This window comes from Nesoenas mayeri (genome assembly GCF_963082525.1).
Source record: "Nesoenas mayeri genome assembly, chromosome: 18".
Lineage (NCBI taxonomy): Eukaryota > Metazoa > Chordata > Aves > Columbiformes > Columbidae > Nesoenas > Nesoenas mayeri.
Genome location: NC_137566.1, coordinates 10918531 through 10937171, shown reverse-complemented (window position 1 = coordinate 10937171; position 18641 = coordinate 10918531). Strand labels below are relative to the sequence as shown.

The following is an 18641-nucleotide window of genomic DNA, read 5'->3' as shown; positions in this document are numbered from 1 at the left end:
TACTCCTGCACTGAGGAAAAGATTTTGAAATGCTGTTAAGTGATTATGCTGTATGCTGTACAGTATGCAGAAATCATGTTATGAAAACTAAGTCTGATGATCCAAAAGCTTACACAGCTTTGTTTTTTCAAAGACAGCCTAAGCAGCATTGTAATGGAAGCAAACACTGAAGAAACTGAAACAGCCATGACTTGGTGAATGACAACTGGTGTAAAAGTAGTTGACTTACAGGTACTAATTTCCAATACCATTTGGAAGGAGACTGCTCAGGAAGCAAGGAAAGGAACGTAGGAATAGGAAAGGAACATCAGCAATGCAAGTTAAAAGCAGTAACACTTAAATGCACTTCAGCAAGAAACACTTTCAAATTTTAGAAGGGTTGTAACCCAGATATTCAGATTTAAAAATATTAAAATTAGACCAAAAGTCAACAGAGAGTAAAATAGTTAAGTCCTTCAGACCAAGCATCAACTTGTAAATTAAGCAGCTCTTGAGCCCGGCTTTGTTGCAGGATATTATTTTACATAAAAAGCATTTGCCACTAACAAGAAAGTTTAACAATTGTGCTTTGTTCATACATCACACTTTTATCCCCTTTGCTAAGCAATGCCAGTTTGAGGGAAGAACAGAGCAATTCTTCTTAAGGCTTCAGTAAAGCATAAATTGGGAGCTCAGACAGCTGATACACATCACATTTGAGAGAGATCTACTTTACACTCTCCAGAAATGAAAGTGCACTGTATTTTGCAGTGTTAGTGCATTGTGATATCACTTCAAGGGAAAAAGGTGGAAAAAAAACACAAACACACACATATAACATTTGAATGCCAAGACTATGCTTTCTAGATAGAACTTGAATAAAGCCTCTGAATAGATATTAGACAATTAACGCATGCAAAATGAATATGCCCCAAGACTTCCAAAATATGGAACGCATATTTTGTGCTGTGAAAGCTGAGTCATATTTACCCACGTAAAGTTATTTTAAGTTGAAACAAGTTATTTTAGTCCAACTGAAACTTAATGGAAGTCAGAAGATACCAGTGGGCTTGACAGGTAAGGAAGGGCCCTGACGACGGACACAAAACCAACTGCATGCACAAACTCTCAGGAGTTTCGAGGACTGGATGCCTCACATTTCTCTGACAAAGAAAATACTGAGATATTTGTATTCTAATCAGCAATATACAAAAGCACAACTGAAGACAAATGTGTTTTACCTTTTGGTGCCCTGGACTTTCCATTAGTTGCTGTTTTAATTTAATCTCCTTCTCCGTTATCTCTCTCATTTTAAGGTTTACCTGAAAGGGCACAGCATAGAAAAGATTAAAATACATCTGAATATGTTTCACAAGCCAAGTTTTCCTCTTCCTTCCTGCCTTGAAAAATTTACCAGCTTTATTACAGCATGCCTAAGAAACTGCATTTCCCTGCTAGCTGATTCTCTTTTCCAATCCATATGGAAACACTGGGCAGCCAAGCAAGAATCATAAATTAGAATACGTTGCAGAAATAAGGGAGTCAAATACCATCAACAATAATCTGGATTAGGAGGATATTATGCCCAAGTACCACTGGACTTGAGGTAACAAGTAACAACACAGTAATTAAAACAGTTCTCTTCATCTGAAGTGGAACATTCCAGAAGTGCACAGGTAAGAGAGATGGAAGGCAGACATTCATCAGAACCTTCTTACAATCTGAAAGGTGACAAACAGGCACACTTTTCTCCATGCCAGTTTTACCTTGTTAATCCAGAAAACCATTGCATCCTCCAAATCATAGGGCAGTTCTTTTGAGGCACTGAATGTAGAGAAACGCTTGACGCTGGCAACCACCTTTTCAATGCTGATCATTTCGACAGTGTAGGCCATCATAAGAGCATCGATCATTGCCATGTGAGAACTCTGAGAGAAGAAAACAGTGAGTGTTGGAAAACAAAATCCTTCAAGCAAAAAAAATATCTATTCTAACTGTATTTAAAGGTAAAAATTCCTGAGTTTAGTGACCTAGAAATGAGAAGCTCTTCGTTCTATTAACGATTTTAAATACTGTTAAATAAAAAGATCATTAGGTGGATTTAATTAAGCTAACCATTTTGATTGGCGCACAGCCCAGATCAGATTCAGACACAGGTGTATCATCGCTCTCCATGACGTAAATCCCCTTGCGGGACAGAGCCTGGATGACGGACTGGTGGCCCTGCAGAGCCGCCACCTGATCTGCCTTAAGGATGAGGCTGCAGACGCGGCAGTACAGCTCGCTGGACAGCAGCAGCTTGATCACGGGCGGCTTGATGTGCTCTTGCTCGTACTGATCGATGTAGAACGGGTCCTTCAGCTCCTCGGGGACGTTGTCTGAAACAACAAAGTTTCAACAAGGGGCATCAGTTATAAACAAAATATATATTTTTGCTTTAATTCAAAGATAGCATGCGAAAGAACAACAAAATTAAATCAAGCACGAAAAATACTGAACGTAATTAAGTCGTAAATTCATGTCATAAATTGTTTTCAACAGATCTTTGTGCTTAAATTTTTAATTATGTAAAGCATATATATTAATAATTGGCTCCCATCGTGTACATACTTCAATAAAAATCCTACACATCACCAGTTAGCCTTCTCAAGATACTGGAGTCCTTCTCAAGAACGCACTTCAACCCAGACTAAAGTCCCGCTGCCCGCTACGCAGCTCCAGCTGTTTCCTTGAATAAGACCCAGCTTAACTAGGACGATACACGACCACCTCCACCGATTACTGCATATTATTAGTACTTTAATTCGCAATGATACATCATGTACTCAGATCACAGGCTAAAATGCTCGGTGTATCAGAAGGGCAAAGTGTATATATATATACATATATATCTTCAAAGCAAAATTTATAGCTACTTCAGCAATATCCCAGCACATCTGTGCACAGCAATTAAATGACTGCAATGCTCAGGCATCAAGAGGGGCTGGCCAAACATTCTCAAATTGAAAAATAAAATTAAGCCACTATTTCTTGGTTCTAAACTGCCAAAGTTCACAGAAAGACTGAAATATCTGATAAAAGCCTTGAGCATTTTATAAACAGTCTGCAAAACAACTGAGACTCCAGTGAAGCGATTGTCTATGTGGTTGAAGGTAAGAGTGCTGAACAAGCTATTGTGGCTTTTCAGCCTTTATATAAAAATTAAAGCCTACAAAGCAAAACCTGGTTTAAAATTCATGTTGAAGCCAAATCCAAGTCTAAAATTAACTTTTTTTTTTGGAATGGCACAATTTCCACAAGTCATCTTATGATTTTACCAAACTGAACGCAGGTGCTGAGCGTAGTAATTTACACACAAGTTACAATTAGCACCACTTCGCCCTCACACACCACTTCTTGCCCCCAGTTTCCAAGCCCCTGCACAGCTTCCCAGCTGAAAGGCACCAACACCAGCTGATATTCCCATCTAACACATCACCAACCCACAGGCTGCTGGCTCAAGTACCAGCAGTGCTACGGGTTGTACAACACCAGGCAAATGGCAACTGACAAGATATAAAACAAGTTAAAAATTGATATTTCACAAATAAATACTTCTGTTCATTAATCAGCCCGGAAGCTATTGATCTTCATAACAGCCTAGCAGTAATAACGAGTCTTCAACTCCAGGAGAAATGTTTTCTAGCCTCAAGTGTGTTGTTGTAATAGAAGCCCGACATTTCCACATGCCCAAACACAATACTATCTTATCCTACCCAGTCGCTCTCAAGATCTCCCCCCGAAGTCACTTCAGCAGTTCATTTTAAATACATACATCCACGCTTGAAAGAATTATTAATCTGGCAGCATATTTACTCTTCATTCAGCTCATTTCCAGAATAATTACATTTCTCCATTCAAAAAAGCCCCTACCTATAGCATATATTTGAACTACAAAATAAGCCACACGGTATTTGTGCACTGCAGAGCACTTAATGTTTGTAAAGAGAAGCCCAGATAGAACGTTATCAACTACATGACCCAGCTGTATATCTCAAATACAAATAGGCAGCAAACCAGTGTTGGTGTAAGAGCCCCTCTGATAGCCACATGGTACTGCCCCTGCTCTTCCAAATCAACAGCTTTTTGAGGTTTTTAGAAATTTAGATGAGTATTCTTCCTTTATGTGACATAGAACGCTGTGATATATGGACTATACACTGAAGATGGCTGGAAGAGACACATAAAACCTCACTGGCACTACATAATCAGCATGTGTTAATGTGGGTGCTCATTTATTATAATATTTTTAATCTTCTTAACATTAGACCTCAAATCAAAGGCTCTTGAAAGCTACTTCCATTTAACGGCCATTGCCGTTTCCAGGAGAACTAGAGCTCCCATTTCTAAAGACTGGTCCAAACCCAAAAACATAAAGCAGCTCGTGTAATTCAACATTTGAGCTTCATTACAAGCAACTACACCTTGAACAATCCAAGACACATTGCTTTTTACAAGTTATTTGTGAAGGGAAATAATAGAATACTAGCTCATAAAATATTAATGAAATAGTACATTTCTGGAGAGGGCATGAGCAGCAATCCAAGCTTTAAAGGCTTTTTTAAAACAAAACAAAACGAATGCAAATTGAGAATGTCTGAAATCTGAAGTACTTCGATGAGGGCTTTGGTAGGAACACCTGTTCCTGCAGAGGGGTGACCAGACCCAGCCTTCCTGACAGCCACAGCCAAAAATGGGCTTTGATTTGAGGTGTCTTCAGTATTCTAAATACACATCCGAAGGTGCAGTAGGAGAGATCTGTCTTACCTTTCACATCTCTGCTAATTGTTCTTATCTGTAGTATAATGACACATAAACCACACGCAGCACCCAGGTCTCCAACCCCCTCGCTTCAAAATGTCAAAGCAGCCACATGGCCAAAAATCTCAGAAACACGTTGTCAGTTTTAGAACAATTATAAACCAGAGTTAACCTACCGCTAATTTAAATAACACACAATGGATACACCAGTGGCCATCAGTATTACAGATGGTTTTCTCCCCCGTTTTTAGGGATCCTGCAAACCCCAGAGGTGTCAGGCGCTCTCTGCCTGTCTCACCACAGAAGGTGTCAATGCTCTTTTGAAGAAAATGTCCCTGTCTTCCCAAGTCTCAGTTCCTGTAAGTATCTTTTTCAACACTTTACTTTCATGACCTATAACTGAACTTAGATGATGGAAAAATTCGGTTCATTAAAACTGGTATTTTTTACACATTTATTGCTTTGGAATTTGGAAAAATCAACCTGAAAAATTAACTTCTGAGCAATTAACTTGTAAGCTATAGCTACAAAAATTTCTGCTTGAGCAGTTTAATAAATCCTAGCAAAGCAAACCAAAAACAATTAAACTATGTCCTTTTCTTTTTTCCTACAAAATGGTCTCCAATACCACTTTTATGTTACTATTGCACATTATGGCACTAAGCTGGGAGGAGTGGCTGACACTGGAAGCTGTGCTGCCATCAGAGACCTGGGCAGGCTGGAGAGTTGGGCAGGGAAAAATGTAATGAAATAGAACAAGGGCAAGTGTAGAGTCTTGAATCTGGGCAGGAACAACCCCAGGTTCCAGTATAAGTCGGGGAATGACCTATTCGAGAGCAGCGTAGGGGAAAGGGACCTGGGGGTCCTGGGGACAGCAGGGTGACCATGAGCCAGCACTGGCCCTTGTGGCCAGGAAGCCAATGGTACCTGGGGTGGGTTAGAAGGGGGGTGGTCAGTAGGTCAGAGAGGTTCTCCTGCCCCTCTGCTCTGCCCTGGGGAGACCACACCTGGAATATTGTGTCCAGTTGTGGCCCCTCAGTTCCAGCAGGACAGGGAACTGCTGGAGAGAGTCCAGCACAGGGCAACAAAGATGCTGGAGGGAGTGGAGCATCTCCCGTGTGAGGAAAGGCTGAGGGAGCTGGGGCTCTGGAGCTGGACAAGAGGAGACTGAGGGGTGACTTTATTAATGTTTCCAGATATCTAAAGGGTGAGTGTCAGGAGGATGGAGCCAGGCTCTTCTCGGTGACAGCCAATGATAGGATAAGGGGTAATGGGTTCAAACTGGAACACAAGAGGTTCCACTTAAATTTGAGAAGAAACTTCTTCTCAGTGAGGGTGGCAGAGCCTGGCCCAGGCTGCCCAGGGGGGTTGTGGAGTCTCCTTCTCTGCAGACATTCCAACCCGCCTGGACACCTTCCTGTGTAACCTCATCTGGGTGTTCCTGCTCCGGCGGGGGGTTGGACTGGATGAGCTTTCCAAGTCCCTTCCAATCCCTGACATTCTGTGATTCTGTGATTATCGAAAAGCGTGCAAACACCATCATTTTGTGTGAAGCAATTCTCTTGGTCTGTTCCATCATATCAATGAGTTCCAACCTCTCAAAAATGTCAGTTCCAAGTATAAATCTTTGTGTACAACACACTTTAAAGGATTACAAAAATAACTTCACTTGTGACAACCGTCAGAGAGACAATTATTGCTGGACTCTCCTCGCTTTAAGGGTAGGGACCATTTCTTTATCATCTCACAAAAATCTGACCGAGATGATGACCTGATTATGAATTGATAAGGAAAAGGCAGCAATCTGAACAAATTGGGCTGATCCCTTGAACCGGGGAAGTGGATACACCCCAGATCTTATTTTACCTCCAGAAGCACGAAGAACTGGTTTCCCATGGAAAGAGAGCCAAAGCACCACGGTAAACAGAACAAACCTTATTCAAATTGTGAGTAGATTTCACTAGTATCGGTATCTGATCACAGAATTATTTAGTACCCTATGGATGTCCTGAGCTGCAATCGTGAGCAGACGCTCCACATTCTAAGCAACTAAGACCACCTGCATTACAATAAAAACATTCTTTGTCGGTTCTCATTACAGAACTGTGTTATGAACTTTGTAAGTGATCTATAATATTACACGTGAACATTTACATACAGCAGACACAAAAAAAAACGAGCTGAAGACTGTATCCTGCTGGTGAGAGTGACTGCGCTCTCATTACCGTATCTTTTGATCAAGCACAAAGCCACAATCCTGCATGAAGCAGAAGAGACAAAATAATAATTATGGCATTCTTAACCCCTGTAAACTTCACACAAGTAATATTCGATGTTTATGAAACAGGTATTATTAAAGAAACAAATGTTTAACTACTGAATATTTGCAAAACAAAACAGCTGTCTTACATACTTTCAGTGTGGACCTAAGCAAGCTGACAAAGAGCAGGGAATCCAGGGATTTGGGTAATTTAGCCCAGGAAACACCTCATGCTGCCCCACCAGCCAGTACCTGTGGGAGCTGTTCCGGTGCTGTAAAACCTTATTTAACAGGTAAGTGTCAGGTGCTTCAAAGAAAAAAGAAGCCACAAATTGCACATCCCCTACAATGCACCTTAGTCCTTGGCTTTCCTGCCTGTCCCTTGCCAAAGGTCTCGTTAGCATTCAGCCTGGAAACTATGTAAAGCTCCGAGCCCTAATAAATAAGTAAAATCCACCAAGTTCATTTGGAAAAAAACCCAAATTTTATGAACTATTTGAACAACTTTTGTTATGGAAAGGGTGGCAAACAACCCGCTCGCTCACAGCAAGCTGCAACACTGAAAAGCGGCCATATAGACCTTCCATATCTAAATTTTAGCATTGTAATAATGATGATTAAAAACATACTGGAAACCCCACCAGATAAGAATTACTCCAGAACATAAGACAGTGTTTTAAAATTATAAACAGAAAAGCATTTTCTTCCCCCCAACAAACTGGCCAAAACTAAGTCTAAAATAACAAAAAGAAAGCCACCAAAAACGGATATCTACATAGCAATATTTTATATAACGAATTCACAATGGCTTGGTAGCTGCCCAAGACCCATTGAACAACATCCAATACCTTAAGACAAAAAGAAAACCCTGAGACACAACAAGTAATGTTTAAGTTCAAATATTATTCAAAACAATAATCACATAGAAAACCTTTTTAAACCCATCTCTCGACGAATTAAAGAGGCTTATAAATTTCTAAGTGTTTTGCAATGCTATTCCACAAGTCACGGTTATTATGTGACAACGCCTTGCAGGAGCCATTTCAAACATCAAACTCGATTTCCATGGGTCACGGTTCTGCCAAGATACGCACAAAACCCCTTACTCACTGGAGCTAACCAACCACCTAACAACAAAAGCCCCAGTAAAAAGATTTCTTCCTACTGTTTATGGCACTTCTTTTAAAATATAATCAGAATGAGCCTAAATCCAAGCAGAAAAACTGGCAAATGCTGCTATGGCTTTCTCTACACTAGAGATCACATCGTTATCATCACAAAAGGAGGGTTTCTTTTCCAAAGTTTTTAGTTAAAGCCAAATTTATATTCAACGTAAGTCGGCATTGACAAGGGCATAAACAGACTTGCTGTTAATCCATTAACTGGTCCAAAATGTACAGATACAGCCCCAAGTTCTGGAGCCCCAGAAGACGCCACCAAGAACCAGGAGAACACGAAGCTCCTCTGCAGCGCAGGATCCACGCCAGCCAAGGCTAATTTAGGATTAGCTTTCTTTTGAAACAAAGTCATAATATAAATAGCGCATCTCCACGTCTAGAATATCCATTTTATCTCTGATCACTAAAAAGTCCTCAGGAAACGTCACAAACAATTCCAGCAACTGAAAAATATTTACATGAGGAAAGGTTCCTTTTTAGTTATCAATGTTTTACTAACAGCCTCCCAAAATTCCCACGTTTTTAAACGTCATCTGACAAATGGTATTGTCTCTTGTTGCTCATAATCAAATACCTTCACTAATATTAAGCATTATAAACCCATGATTTTCTATTTCCCCCCACGATGATTAAGAACAATCACAGAAGTGGAAATACTAAAAAAGCAAAATAATTTAGAAAAATATTCCAACAAGGATTAATATTAAACTGCAGGAATGGACTGCTTTTCTTCAGCCTGGTCACAAAGTAAGCTAGTGCTAATCCATTAAGCATATTATGAGTTTGGCGAATTAGACTTAGATTAACAGGGCTACCTCATTTTCCAAAACAAGATTCTGTACCTTATTTTATTATACGTTTTGTTACGGATAAACAAAAACCACAAGTACTCCATCATACCACTTCATAGTGAAGCTACTTCCAGATGTATCTAGTAACAGTAATTCAGAACAGACAGATCTAGTTCAAAACAAAAAAGCAAATTTCAATAGATGCCACAAAAATACTGTACAAATGATACTCCCAGAACCTTTATTTTTCCATATTTGACCATCAAGGTTTATGACAATGTAAGGGCGAGAAGAACAACTCTATCATCTGCAACCTGCTGTTCAGTGTCACAGAGCACAAACTGTACCTATTCACTCAACATTTCTTTTACATAAAAGAATGTTGCTGATCATCAATGAATTGCTTTTTAGTTCATTTTGAAACCAAAGCCACAATTCGACCAAAAAAATAAATAGTCCTAAGCGAGCATGCAAAGGGTATCAAGGTGCCACCACCCGTTGGCCAAGGTGACCAGAGGAAGCACATCAAAGCCTCTGCGGCCCGCAGGGACCCAGGGCCTGCACGCGTTTGAGGTTTGCATTCTTCACAATCTGTTCACCATTAGCTTTGCTGATTCAGGGCATCTCATACAATTCCATTATTCCTGTTGAAGGTACCAGGAAACATATAACATTACAAGAGAACAGGCTGTCATATTGTTATTTAAAACAAAGGTGATTTAAGCCCAATTCTATTACTTCTGGAATAGCAGGGGAGTCGGAACATGCAAGAACAAACCCAAGAATGACTTCTGATAAAAGCGATCTTACCTATTCCGTAGGCTTTAGCACAGATCCATTGTAGATTAGCAGCTATTTTTGCTCTGGCTGAATCATACAGCTCCAAAGGGACAATCTCAACCGCACTATCTGTCAGGGCATCCATTTTTCTTCTGGTACTATCTCCACCCGCACAAACATCAACATCCACCATCTAAAACAAAAACAAAAGGCAGTGACTTTTACACGAGCTATCGCTCCCGGTGCGTTTTTAGAACCACCCAGGAGACGAGTTGGCTGAATGAATCACCCGGGCACGTTATACGGGGCACAATATGGTGGGCTGAGCACCGCAGGCCCGACATCCTTCAGGATTTTTACCAGAAGGGTTTATTTAGCAATTTAAAATCCCCTCGGCAATCAAGACAGCCGAGCGCAGGGCGAGCATCCCTTCCGATGAAAGGCGGGGATGCGCTCGCAGAAAACCCTCGGCCGAGGCTCCGCGCCGCCGTTCGCCACACAAGAAAGGCGCAGCCCAGCACCTGCCCGCCCGCTGCCATAAAGAAAGGGCTGGGGCGCTCCCGCCCCCCTCCCCGCGCCCCCTCCGCCGCTCGCCCCCCGCCGCCGCCGCTCCGCCGAACAATGCGGGAGGTACCGCGGCCCCCGCCCGCACCGCCCCCGCCCCGCGGGGCCGCGCCGGGGGCAGGGGCAGGCCCGGGGGCAGCACCTGCGGCTCCTTCCCTCGCCTCGGCCGGGAGAAGCAGCAGAGGTTTCTCGCCCGCACCCCCATCCCCGCGCCGCCCCGCAGCGCTCGCCCCGCCGGGCGGCGGGAAACCGCGCGGTGCCGGGGGAGGGCAGGGGGACGGCGGCTCCCCCTCCCCGCCGCGGCCCTGCCCGCATCCCCGCCCCCACCCCGGAGGAGGAGGAGAGGGAGGAGGAGGAGGAGGGAGAGGGGCGCAGCCCACCCGGCGCCGGGAGGCAGCTCCGCACACGGGAGCCGCCGCCGCCGCTCACACCCGCCCGCCGCGCGGCCTACAGGCCCCGCCGCCTCACCTTGCCGCGCTACCGCTGCCTCATCCCCGGGGCGGAGAGGGGGGCGGGTACCGCCGCGGCGCTCGGCGGCGCGCGCCGAGAGGCGGGGAGGGGAAGGCCCGGCGGGCCGGGGCCGGTGCGGCCGGGAGGGACGGACGGAGCCGCCGCCGCCGTCGGGCCGGCGCTGCCAACGCTCGGGGCCGCGCGCGCGCGCATGCGCCCGCCTCGCGCGCGCGCCCTCTCCCCCCTCTTCCCCCTCTCCCGGCCGGCCGGGGCGGCGCGCGCTCGGCGGGAAAGGGGGCGGGGCCTGTTCCCGCGCGCGGCCGCCAGGCCCGGGCCGGCGGGCAGGGGGCGGCAGTGCGCAGGCGCGGGGCACGGCCGCCCGCGGCCCTCGCTTGGCAACGGTTGCCAGGGCAACGGGACGGGCCCGCGCGGCGCGGGGAGCGCTTGGCCGCGCACGGACCGCCGGGCCCGGGCAGCGCCGGGGGCAGCGCCGGGGATGCGGTGGAACCGGCCCGGCCCGGTGCGTGGGGCTGCCGGGGGCCGGTGAGCCCTGACAGCCCCAGCGCCCCGCGGGAGGCGCGGAGGCCCCAGGCCTGCTCAGGCCGCAGGGGTCCCGGTGTGAGTCCAGCTGCCTCCCCTGGCTGTGGTTTCCGAGCTCCGGAGTCCCCCATGAGGGAGTCGTGACAGTGTCCGAGAAAGAGCCTTTCTGGTTAAACGGCCCCTCAGCTCCAGCAGGACACGGAACTGCTGGAGAGTCCAGCGCAGGGCAACAAAGATGCTGGAGGGAGTGGAGCATCTCCCGTGTGAGGAAAGGCTGAGGGAGCTGGGGCTCTGGAGCTGGACAAGAGGACACTGAGGGGTGACCTCATTCATATTTCCAGATATCTAAAGGGTGAGTGTCAGGAGGATGGAGCCAGGCTCTTCTCGGTGACAACCGATGACAGGACAAGGGGCGATGGGTGCAAACTGGAACTGGTTGAGCTTTCAAGGTTCCTTCCAATCCCTGACATTTTATGATTCTGTGTGATTCTGTGAACGACGAGAGTGGCTTGAGCTGCGTCCCTGTCCCATGGGTCGGGCAGGTCCTGGTCCTGGAATCCGCAGCGGGGGACATGAGGTTTGTGCAGGTTTGGGGAAGCAGCTGGAGGCAGGACGGCGGGATCAGGGGTCCTGCGGGGGCTGAACTCTGGCACCAGCAGCCCCTGTTCCCTTCCCCGCCACGGCAGCCCCGTGTGCCCCTTCACAGCCCCACGTCACCATCACTTGGGCTTCCATTCGAATGCTGGGTTGCAGAGAAACACCCAAAATACTTTGTCTCTTGACAAAAATCACCAGCTGTGGAAACCTTTAGGTACAGGATAAATTCCACTGTAGCAAAACCAGATGTCTGCTTAATCACGTGAAGGATTGAGATCTCCCTCTGTGGCCAAGCACACCTTGGTTGATAGTCAGTGATGCTTTTCTTCAGGTTCTTACAATAATGTCTCCCAACATGATGGCTGCTCATGATCCAAGGATGTCAAAGACAGTTTGCAGGTACAAGCCTGGCTTCTGCTTCTTGTGTTTTTCCGAGCAAATACAGAATTTCTTCATCTGGTTTATGTCCTGATCCATAGGTAACAGCAAGAAGTGTTGGGCAGCTATAATCTGTTGGTGGTTGTTCTTTGCAGGTTTGGGATCAGAACTAGATCCTGCAGATAACTCACTGACAAGTGAGTTTTAAGGCTCATCTGAAAAGCAAAGCTACATGGTTAAGTGAGTAGATATTCGAGCCTTTAATGCCTGTACTGGATAGATGAATGATCTTAGTATCCAGGTATTGAAAATGTGATTTTAAGTTTAGCTGCACAACAGTGGTAGCAGACTGACCTTATTCCAGCTAATTTTCTTTGTTACGATTCTCATAAATTATTTTTTGCTACATGTAACTAGTAGATCATATAAATGTTTCAAAATCATTAAAGATTAACTTTGGTCTGTCTTAAGATTCACCATTATTTCCCTATATCTTTTCAACCTGCAAGCAGAGGGCATTCAGGAAATACATCAGGAAATACAATCTGCTGTTCAAAGGTTGTTCCAGCCTCTCTCACTCTTCCATGTTCCATGACTGTAGGCAATTAAAGTAGTTGCTAGTTGGTTTATAATCTCTGTTCGAAGACTTTGGTTTTCAATACAGCTTTTCCAGGCTGTGGTTTTGTGACGTTACCATTATGACAAGCTGCTCTTGTTTTTAGATTAAGCATTAAGGCCCAATCCAAATCCCCTTAAACTCAGGAAGAATGTTCTCATTTACGTGGTGGATCAGCATTACGTGGACGGCAGAAACAGAACGGCCTTGGACTCAGAGCAGGTGACCTGTATGTGAGGGTGAAAGTGCAACCAGGAGAAAACCGACCTACTTATTCCTGACATAGTTTTCTCACAGATAAAGAATGGATCATATTGTTAAACTTACCAGAATCACTTAGGAACAAAATATGTTTTAAGAGGGTGTCAGACTACACTTGCAAAAAGTATTACCTGGATCCCTGAAACTCTCAGAATAAAAAAGTGGGAAAATTTCACTCAAGAAAATGAATGTTGAATGAAAAAGTATAGGACTGTCTTCCAGTCTGACGCGAAATGAAGCGCCACTTCTTCCTCTATGGTAATACCCTGAAACTCTGATACTTTGGGCATTTGTGTGTCCTTAAGTGGAACCTAAAGTGGATGTTTGGGGAAACTTTGTAGCTGTTGATGAAGTGGTTTGCCAAGAACTTGGCACCATCCCACACCAGCATCCTCAAAATTGTCCTGGAGATAAAAAGCCTGCATTTAAAATGGGAGGGTCACCCACGGATTGCTAAATGTGTTTGCTTTTTGCATGAGAAAATAAATGACTTTCCCTTATGCAGCAGTAGCAAATTCATCTTTAATTTGCGTACCACTTGTTTCTTTCCTGTAATTCACCACTAAACATGCTTCAGGGCTTTTCTTCTGGAAAATGTTAATATGTTGCTTTTCTATACAAAATAATTTTCCTACCAGTCGCCTGGACTCCTTAAACCATTCAGAGTGGGTGTGCATGCGAACTGACAAATACTGCGCAACTTGTCTCCAGCAGAACTCTGACATTAATTACTAGGAGGTAATACCTTTGAGAAATTGCCATATTCAAACACGACACCTATTACATGTAACAAAGCTAAACCCACGTGCTTGTTTTCTGCCATACTGGAGGAATGCCTGGGATTTCAGTTTCTTCCACCATGTCTCATTTATCAGTAGGAAAACCACAGTAGAATGAGAATATCAGTCCCTTGTCATTCCAAGGACATCAGATCTAAATGTATATTGTAAAAAAATGTATAGTCTGTAGAAATGTAAACGTGCTGTACACTGAGCTCATAGGGGGTACGTTGAGAAAGCAAGAGCTGACCCAGCAGCGGCACCGATCACCTTCCAGGTGGAAAGGGAAGCGGGATTCTCCCTCTGCATTACAAAAAGCACCTGCAGATGATGGAGAAACACGTATCTGTCGGAGATGGTGTGAAAGTCCGTGCTTCACTGTCCCTCTGTAGCTGTCCCTGTAGCAGACTCTGTCCCACATCTCTACCCATCACATCATGCAATTTGTGCTAAAATCAGAAAGAAAAAAGCAGAGCAAGGGGCTATGACTTGGGAATTTTGGCACTGATTTCTACTTTGCTTGCTTTCCTCCATGAGGACTCAGCAGACTTTCCACAGTAGTGATTTCCCATCTTTCACCTCCTTTCTTCCTATCCCGGGGAACAGAAGTTCCAAGCAGGAGGGGGAGCTTTGCCCTCCCCCAGCTCCTCACAGGCTGCCCATGCCCAGGTCAGGTTTACCAAAGCCCGGTCCTACAGCACAGCCCCGCACAGGTGGGTTTGCTCCAGGCAGCATCTCCGCAGAGCAGATGAGAAGAAACCACTGAGGTCTTGTGCTGGTTTATGATCCTTCAGGACCAAACTGCCGCTCATCAGCATCGCCGGGAGCGCTTACTAATCAACCCCTCCCCTTGGGCAGCGTGGGAAGGTGGCGGCTTTATCTGGGAAGAGGTTCTTTGCCTTCAGTCTTGCTCAACAGCTCCTGCCTGCGCTCAGGAGCAGAGAGAGAGAATGGCCAAAGGAATCAGCAGGATTTTTTTCCCTGTTATCTGTGCAAAATCCCCCTGAAGGTCAGAATTGCTGAGGACGGCCCCAGCAGAGCAGCCAGGAGCAGCTCGTGTGTTTGCAGTGCAGCCCTCTCCTTACAGCTCTATTTCCAGCCCTGCACTAATTTTGAACACGGCTGTATTTGCTTCCTGGTGCTTAGTTCTGTGGGACCTCATTTGCCCCGGTGCTGAGCACTTAATATCCCCGTCTGGGATTGACTTAGAGCCCGGGCGCTTCTCGAGGTCACTGCACGGGGTGACACTGGTACCAGTGGGAGGAGGAGGAATTTTGTGCACTGAGGGTGGTGAGAGCCTGGCCCAGGTTGGCCAGAGAAGTGTTGGATGAACCATCCCTGGAGACACCCCAGGCCAGGCTGGACGGGGCTCTGAGCAACCTGAGCTGGTGAAGATGTCCCTGCTTATGGCAGGGGGGCACTGGGGAGCTGGGACGGTCCCTTCAACCCAAACTGCTCTATGATTCCATGAAGTCTGTCATCTCTATGCTCATAGCCTTTGGCATCCCTCAGTGCACGAGGCAAAGCTTAGAAAAAGTTACATCTTCCTAAAAGTTCACTAGGGAAAAAGAGATGTGTTCAAATAGACATTTAAAAAATTGCCTGAATGAACAGAGCTGGGGTACCATAATGTGGGGGTGAAAGCGGGGGGCTGGTGGACTCCTCATTCAGTCGCTGCTCTGACAGCTTCAACATGTCTTTTTCTCCCTTGTACAGAATAGTTCCCTGTGACAGCTCATCATGCAGCCAGCCTCAAGCAGGAGAGCAGAATATTATTCTTGGTAATAGAACAGACACTTCAGCGTGATTACCGACACCACGGGAACAGTTTCTGCCACATAATGCTGTTGTCAGTAATTACGTATATCCAGTTCTGTAACTCACGAGGAATATGCAGCGGCATGGCCTTGTGCATTGGGGAACAGCATGCAACGAGCGATATTTTTAATGTAAATAAAGAAAACAAGTTAAGTACAGATAGTAGGACTCCATTCATGCACTTGTATTAAAGGTAATGCGTGTGCAATTCAGGTATTATGCTGACGAGTGCAACGAGTTATTCAGATTTATTTCTCTTCCCCTTGCTTAAAATGACTGATGTGTATCAAACGGTGCCAGGGGAGGTACCGCCTCACACCTCCACCTGCATTTTGGGCTTGTGGGGCTGCCCCAGGGCTGCTCCTGCCCCTCGGCACAGCGGGACCCAACTGGTCCGGGGACGCACGAACTGGGAACACTGGCCTTGCAGAGAGGGTGAGGATGATCCCCATCGCATTTTAAATAACGCTGCTATTTAGCGCTTATCTCCCAAGCACTGTACAAGCATTAATTAATGGCTCTGTTATTGCCGGCGGGAGGGTGACGCTCACCCCGGTTCCTCGCCGGGAGCGGGACGGAGATGCTCCCTCACTGGGATTGTGGTTACCGGCAGCAATTTCAGTCCTGGAGGCACCAGTGGTGGGTTTTGAGTGCCTGCATTAATAACACCAGAGGTTCCAGCATGGAAGACATTTTTATCTACAAGATTATCTACTTTTAAAGTCCCCAGACTGTGTTTAGGAGAGTGACAGGTCAATTGCATTTACAGCCCGCCAGGTTTTCCAGAGAGAGCTCTGTACCAGAGGTTTGGTCCCATGGCGCTTTCCCTGTGCCTCGTCCTTCCTTAAACAAACCCCAACCATAGCGACCCCAGGGACTGCCCACTGAGCGCCGAAAGGTGTCTGAGTGTTGCCATGATCTAATTAATGAGCAAATGAGATTTATCTTTCTAGCAGTCAGATTTGGGTAGTATTGAAGCAGAACCCGTTTCAACGGGAACTGTTGATCTACTTAACCCAGATGATTTCTTTTTAAAATACATTTTTTCCTAAGGACACTTTGGGAGGCAAAACTATATTTACAACAAATGTGTAAGCACACAAACAGAGAATTACTTATCTCCAACTTTTTCACCACTGTTTAACCATTATTGGAAAGCAACACATAATTGGAAGGCAAAATAAATGGATAAGAAAATCTAATTGAATTCCAAAATACAACATCTTTGCGAGGTCCAATAGCCGAGGGTAAGACTGAATGTACTCAGCATCTTCATCCCCATAAACGCCATCAGGATTGTGGCCGGAGCAGGACAAACCCTCAGCACCCCACGAACCCCATCCTGTGCACCGCACACAACCTCCTCTCTGCCCGGGAGCCGGTGCGTGGTTGTGCTTGAAAACAACACCCCGAACCGCTGTTAAGCGTTACCTCGGGGAATTCACAGCGGTCTCCAACCAAACTTTTCCAAAAACGTGTTGCAACATCATTATTTCACCGGAATGTTTTACATTGAGCGCACAGAGGGAGGTGTTCGCGTGGGAATGACAGTGGGGCCGCCCTCCGTGTCCCCCCAGGGATGCGCGAGGCGGGAGCTGCTGCAGCATCACCTGTGGACATGGGGGTGGACCAGCCCAGGCGCTCCCTTTCCCTCTGGCAGGTTTGCATTATGGTCTGGAGATACAGGGGGTATTTTGAGGAAAGAGCTGTCGCTTATAGGTTTTCAGTCTTCCCTCTCCATAAATACAAACCGCGCAGCCCTGGGCTGAGGGGACAGCACTGCAATGTGCTCCAGGTCACACTGATGTGCTTCTAAAGAGCAGAAATTGCCTCAAAAGCAACTCAAAGCTCATCTAATTCCACCATGGTGGGGTCTGACAGGAGGTGTTGGGAGGGCAGTGGCTTCCCCTGCATTTTGACTCATTTTGACTTACTCCTGTTCAGTATTTCCAGCTCCTGCTATCCTGGTTGGACGCAGCTCCTGGTTCCCGCTCCCTGGCAGCCCTGTCCCCTCGCCCTGCCCTCAGAGCCAACAGCGCCCTCCTCGTCCCCCGGGTCCCTGCCAGCTTGAACACCAGAGAAATATGTTGACGTACAAATTAGATTAATGGAAACATCCCAATCCTACTTTTCCAGGTTCTATTTACAGCAATAACTCAAGGCCTGTAAAACCAAAGACACTGAGCAGGGAACCTGCTGTTGGCACCTCGCTCGTGGGGTCCCACCCTGCCCTGTGACGGGGTGACCGCAGTGTCCCAGGCACAGATGGTGCCCACACGTGCCAGGCTGTACCATCCCCGTCCCCATATGTCCTGAGGCCGGTCCCTGCCCAGCACCCCTCTGTCCTGGGGTCCCCTTGGTTCAGAGCTGCTGAGAGCAGCCGGTGTCCCCCCATGGCCCTGGGAATTGGGGTGACAAGACCCCTGGAGCTGCCGGGAGCACACAGGGGAGTGGATGCTGCAAAGGATGCCCTGTATCCCTGGGGCTCTGAGCGCCACGGAGGACACACAGACGCTACAAGACCCCTGGCAGAAGCCCCCCCGGGTGGTAAATCCCGACAGCGCTGACTTACCGGTGGCAGCCGACGGTATCTGCGCAGCCTCGGGGGTCGTGGGGGTCTGCGGGCAGCAGCCGGTGACATGGGAGCCCATGGCGCGTCCCGGGGGCTCAGTGCCGGGGGGCTCGGTCCCCTCCGCTCCCCGGGAAGGGCTGGGGGGAGCGGGGCAGCGCTGCGCTCCCCAGCATCACCGGCGTTGCCACGGCAACTGCTGAATGAGTCACACTGGTTTCTGAGTGACATCAGAGATGCAGAGGAGGGAGTCGGGGGCTGGAGGGGCCAAGGGTGGTGCA

The 18641-nt window shown here is 46.8% G+C and overlaps 1 protein-coding gene across 2 annotated transcripts in view; it reads right to left on the bottom strand.

Annotated features, from left to right (window-relative positions):
• Positions 1-18432, bottom strand: part of CAMSAP1 (calmodulin regulated spectrin associated protein 1) — a gene marked incomplete at its 5' end in the record, with an annotated part of 29438 nt that extends 11006 nt beyond the window's left edge. Inside the window, 6 exons of one of the 2 annotated variants that reach the window (XM_080355704.1) lie at positions 230-262; positions 1221-1301; positions 1746-1907; positions 2095-2357; positions 9819-9981; positions 18364-18432. In XM_080355704.1, the coding sequence (XP_080211830.1) occupies positions 230-262; positions 1221-1301; positions 1746-1907; positions 2095-2357; positions 9819-9981; positions 18364-18432 (771 nt within the window). Of the gene's footprint in view, positions 1-229; positions 263-1220; positions 1302-1745; positions 1908-2094; positions 2358-9818; positions 9982-10494; positions 10558-18363 lie in introns of those variants that run through there. The other variant, XM_080355705.1, reaches the window with a different exon arrangement.
• Between the last annotated feature and the right edge of the window lie 209 nt (positions 18433-18641).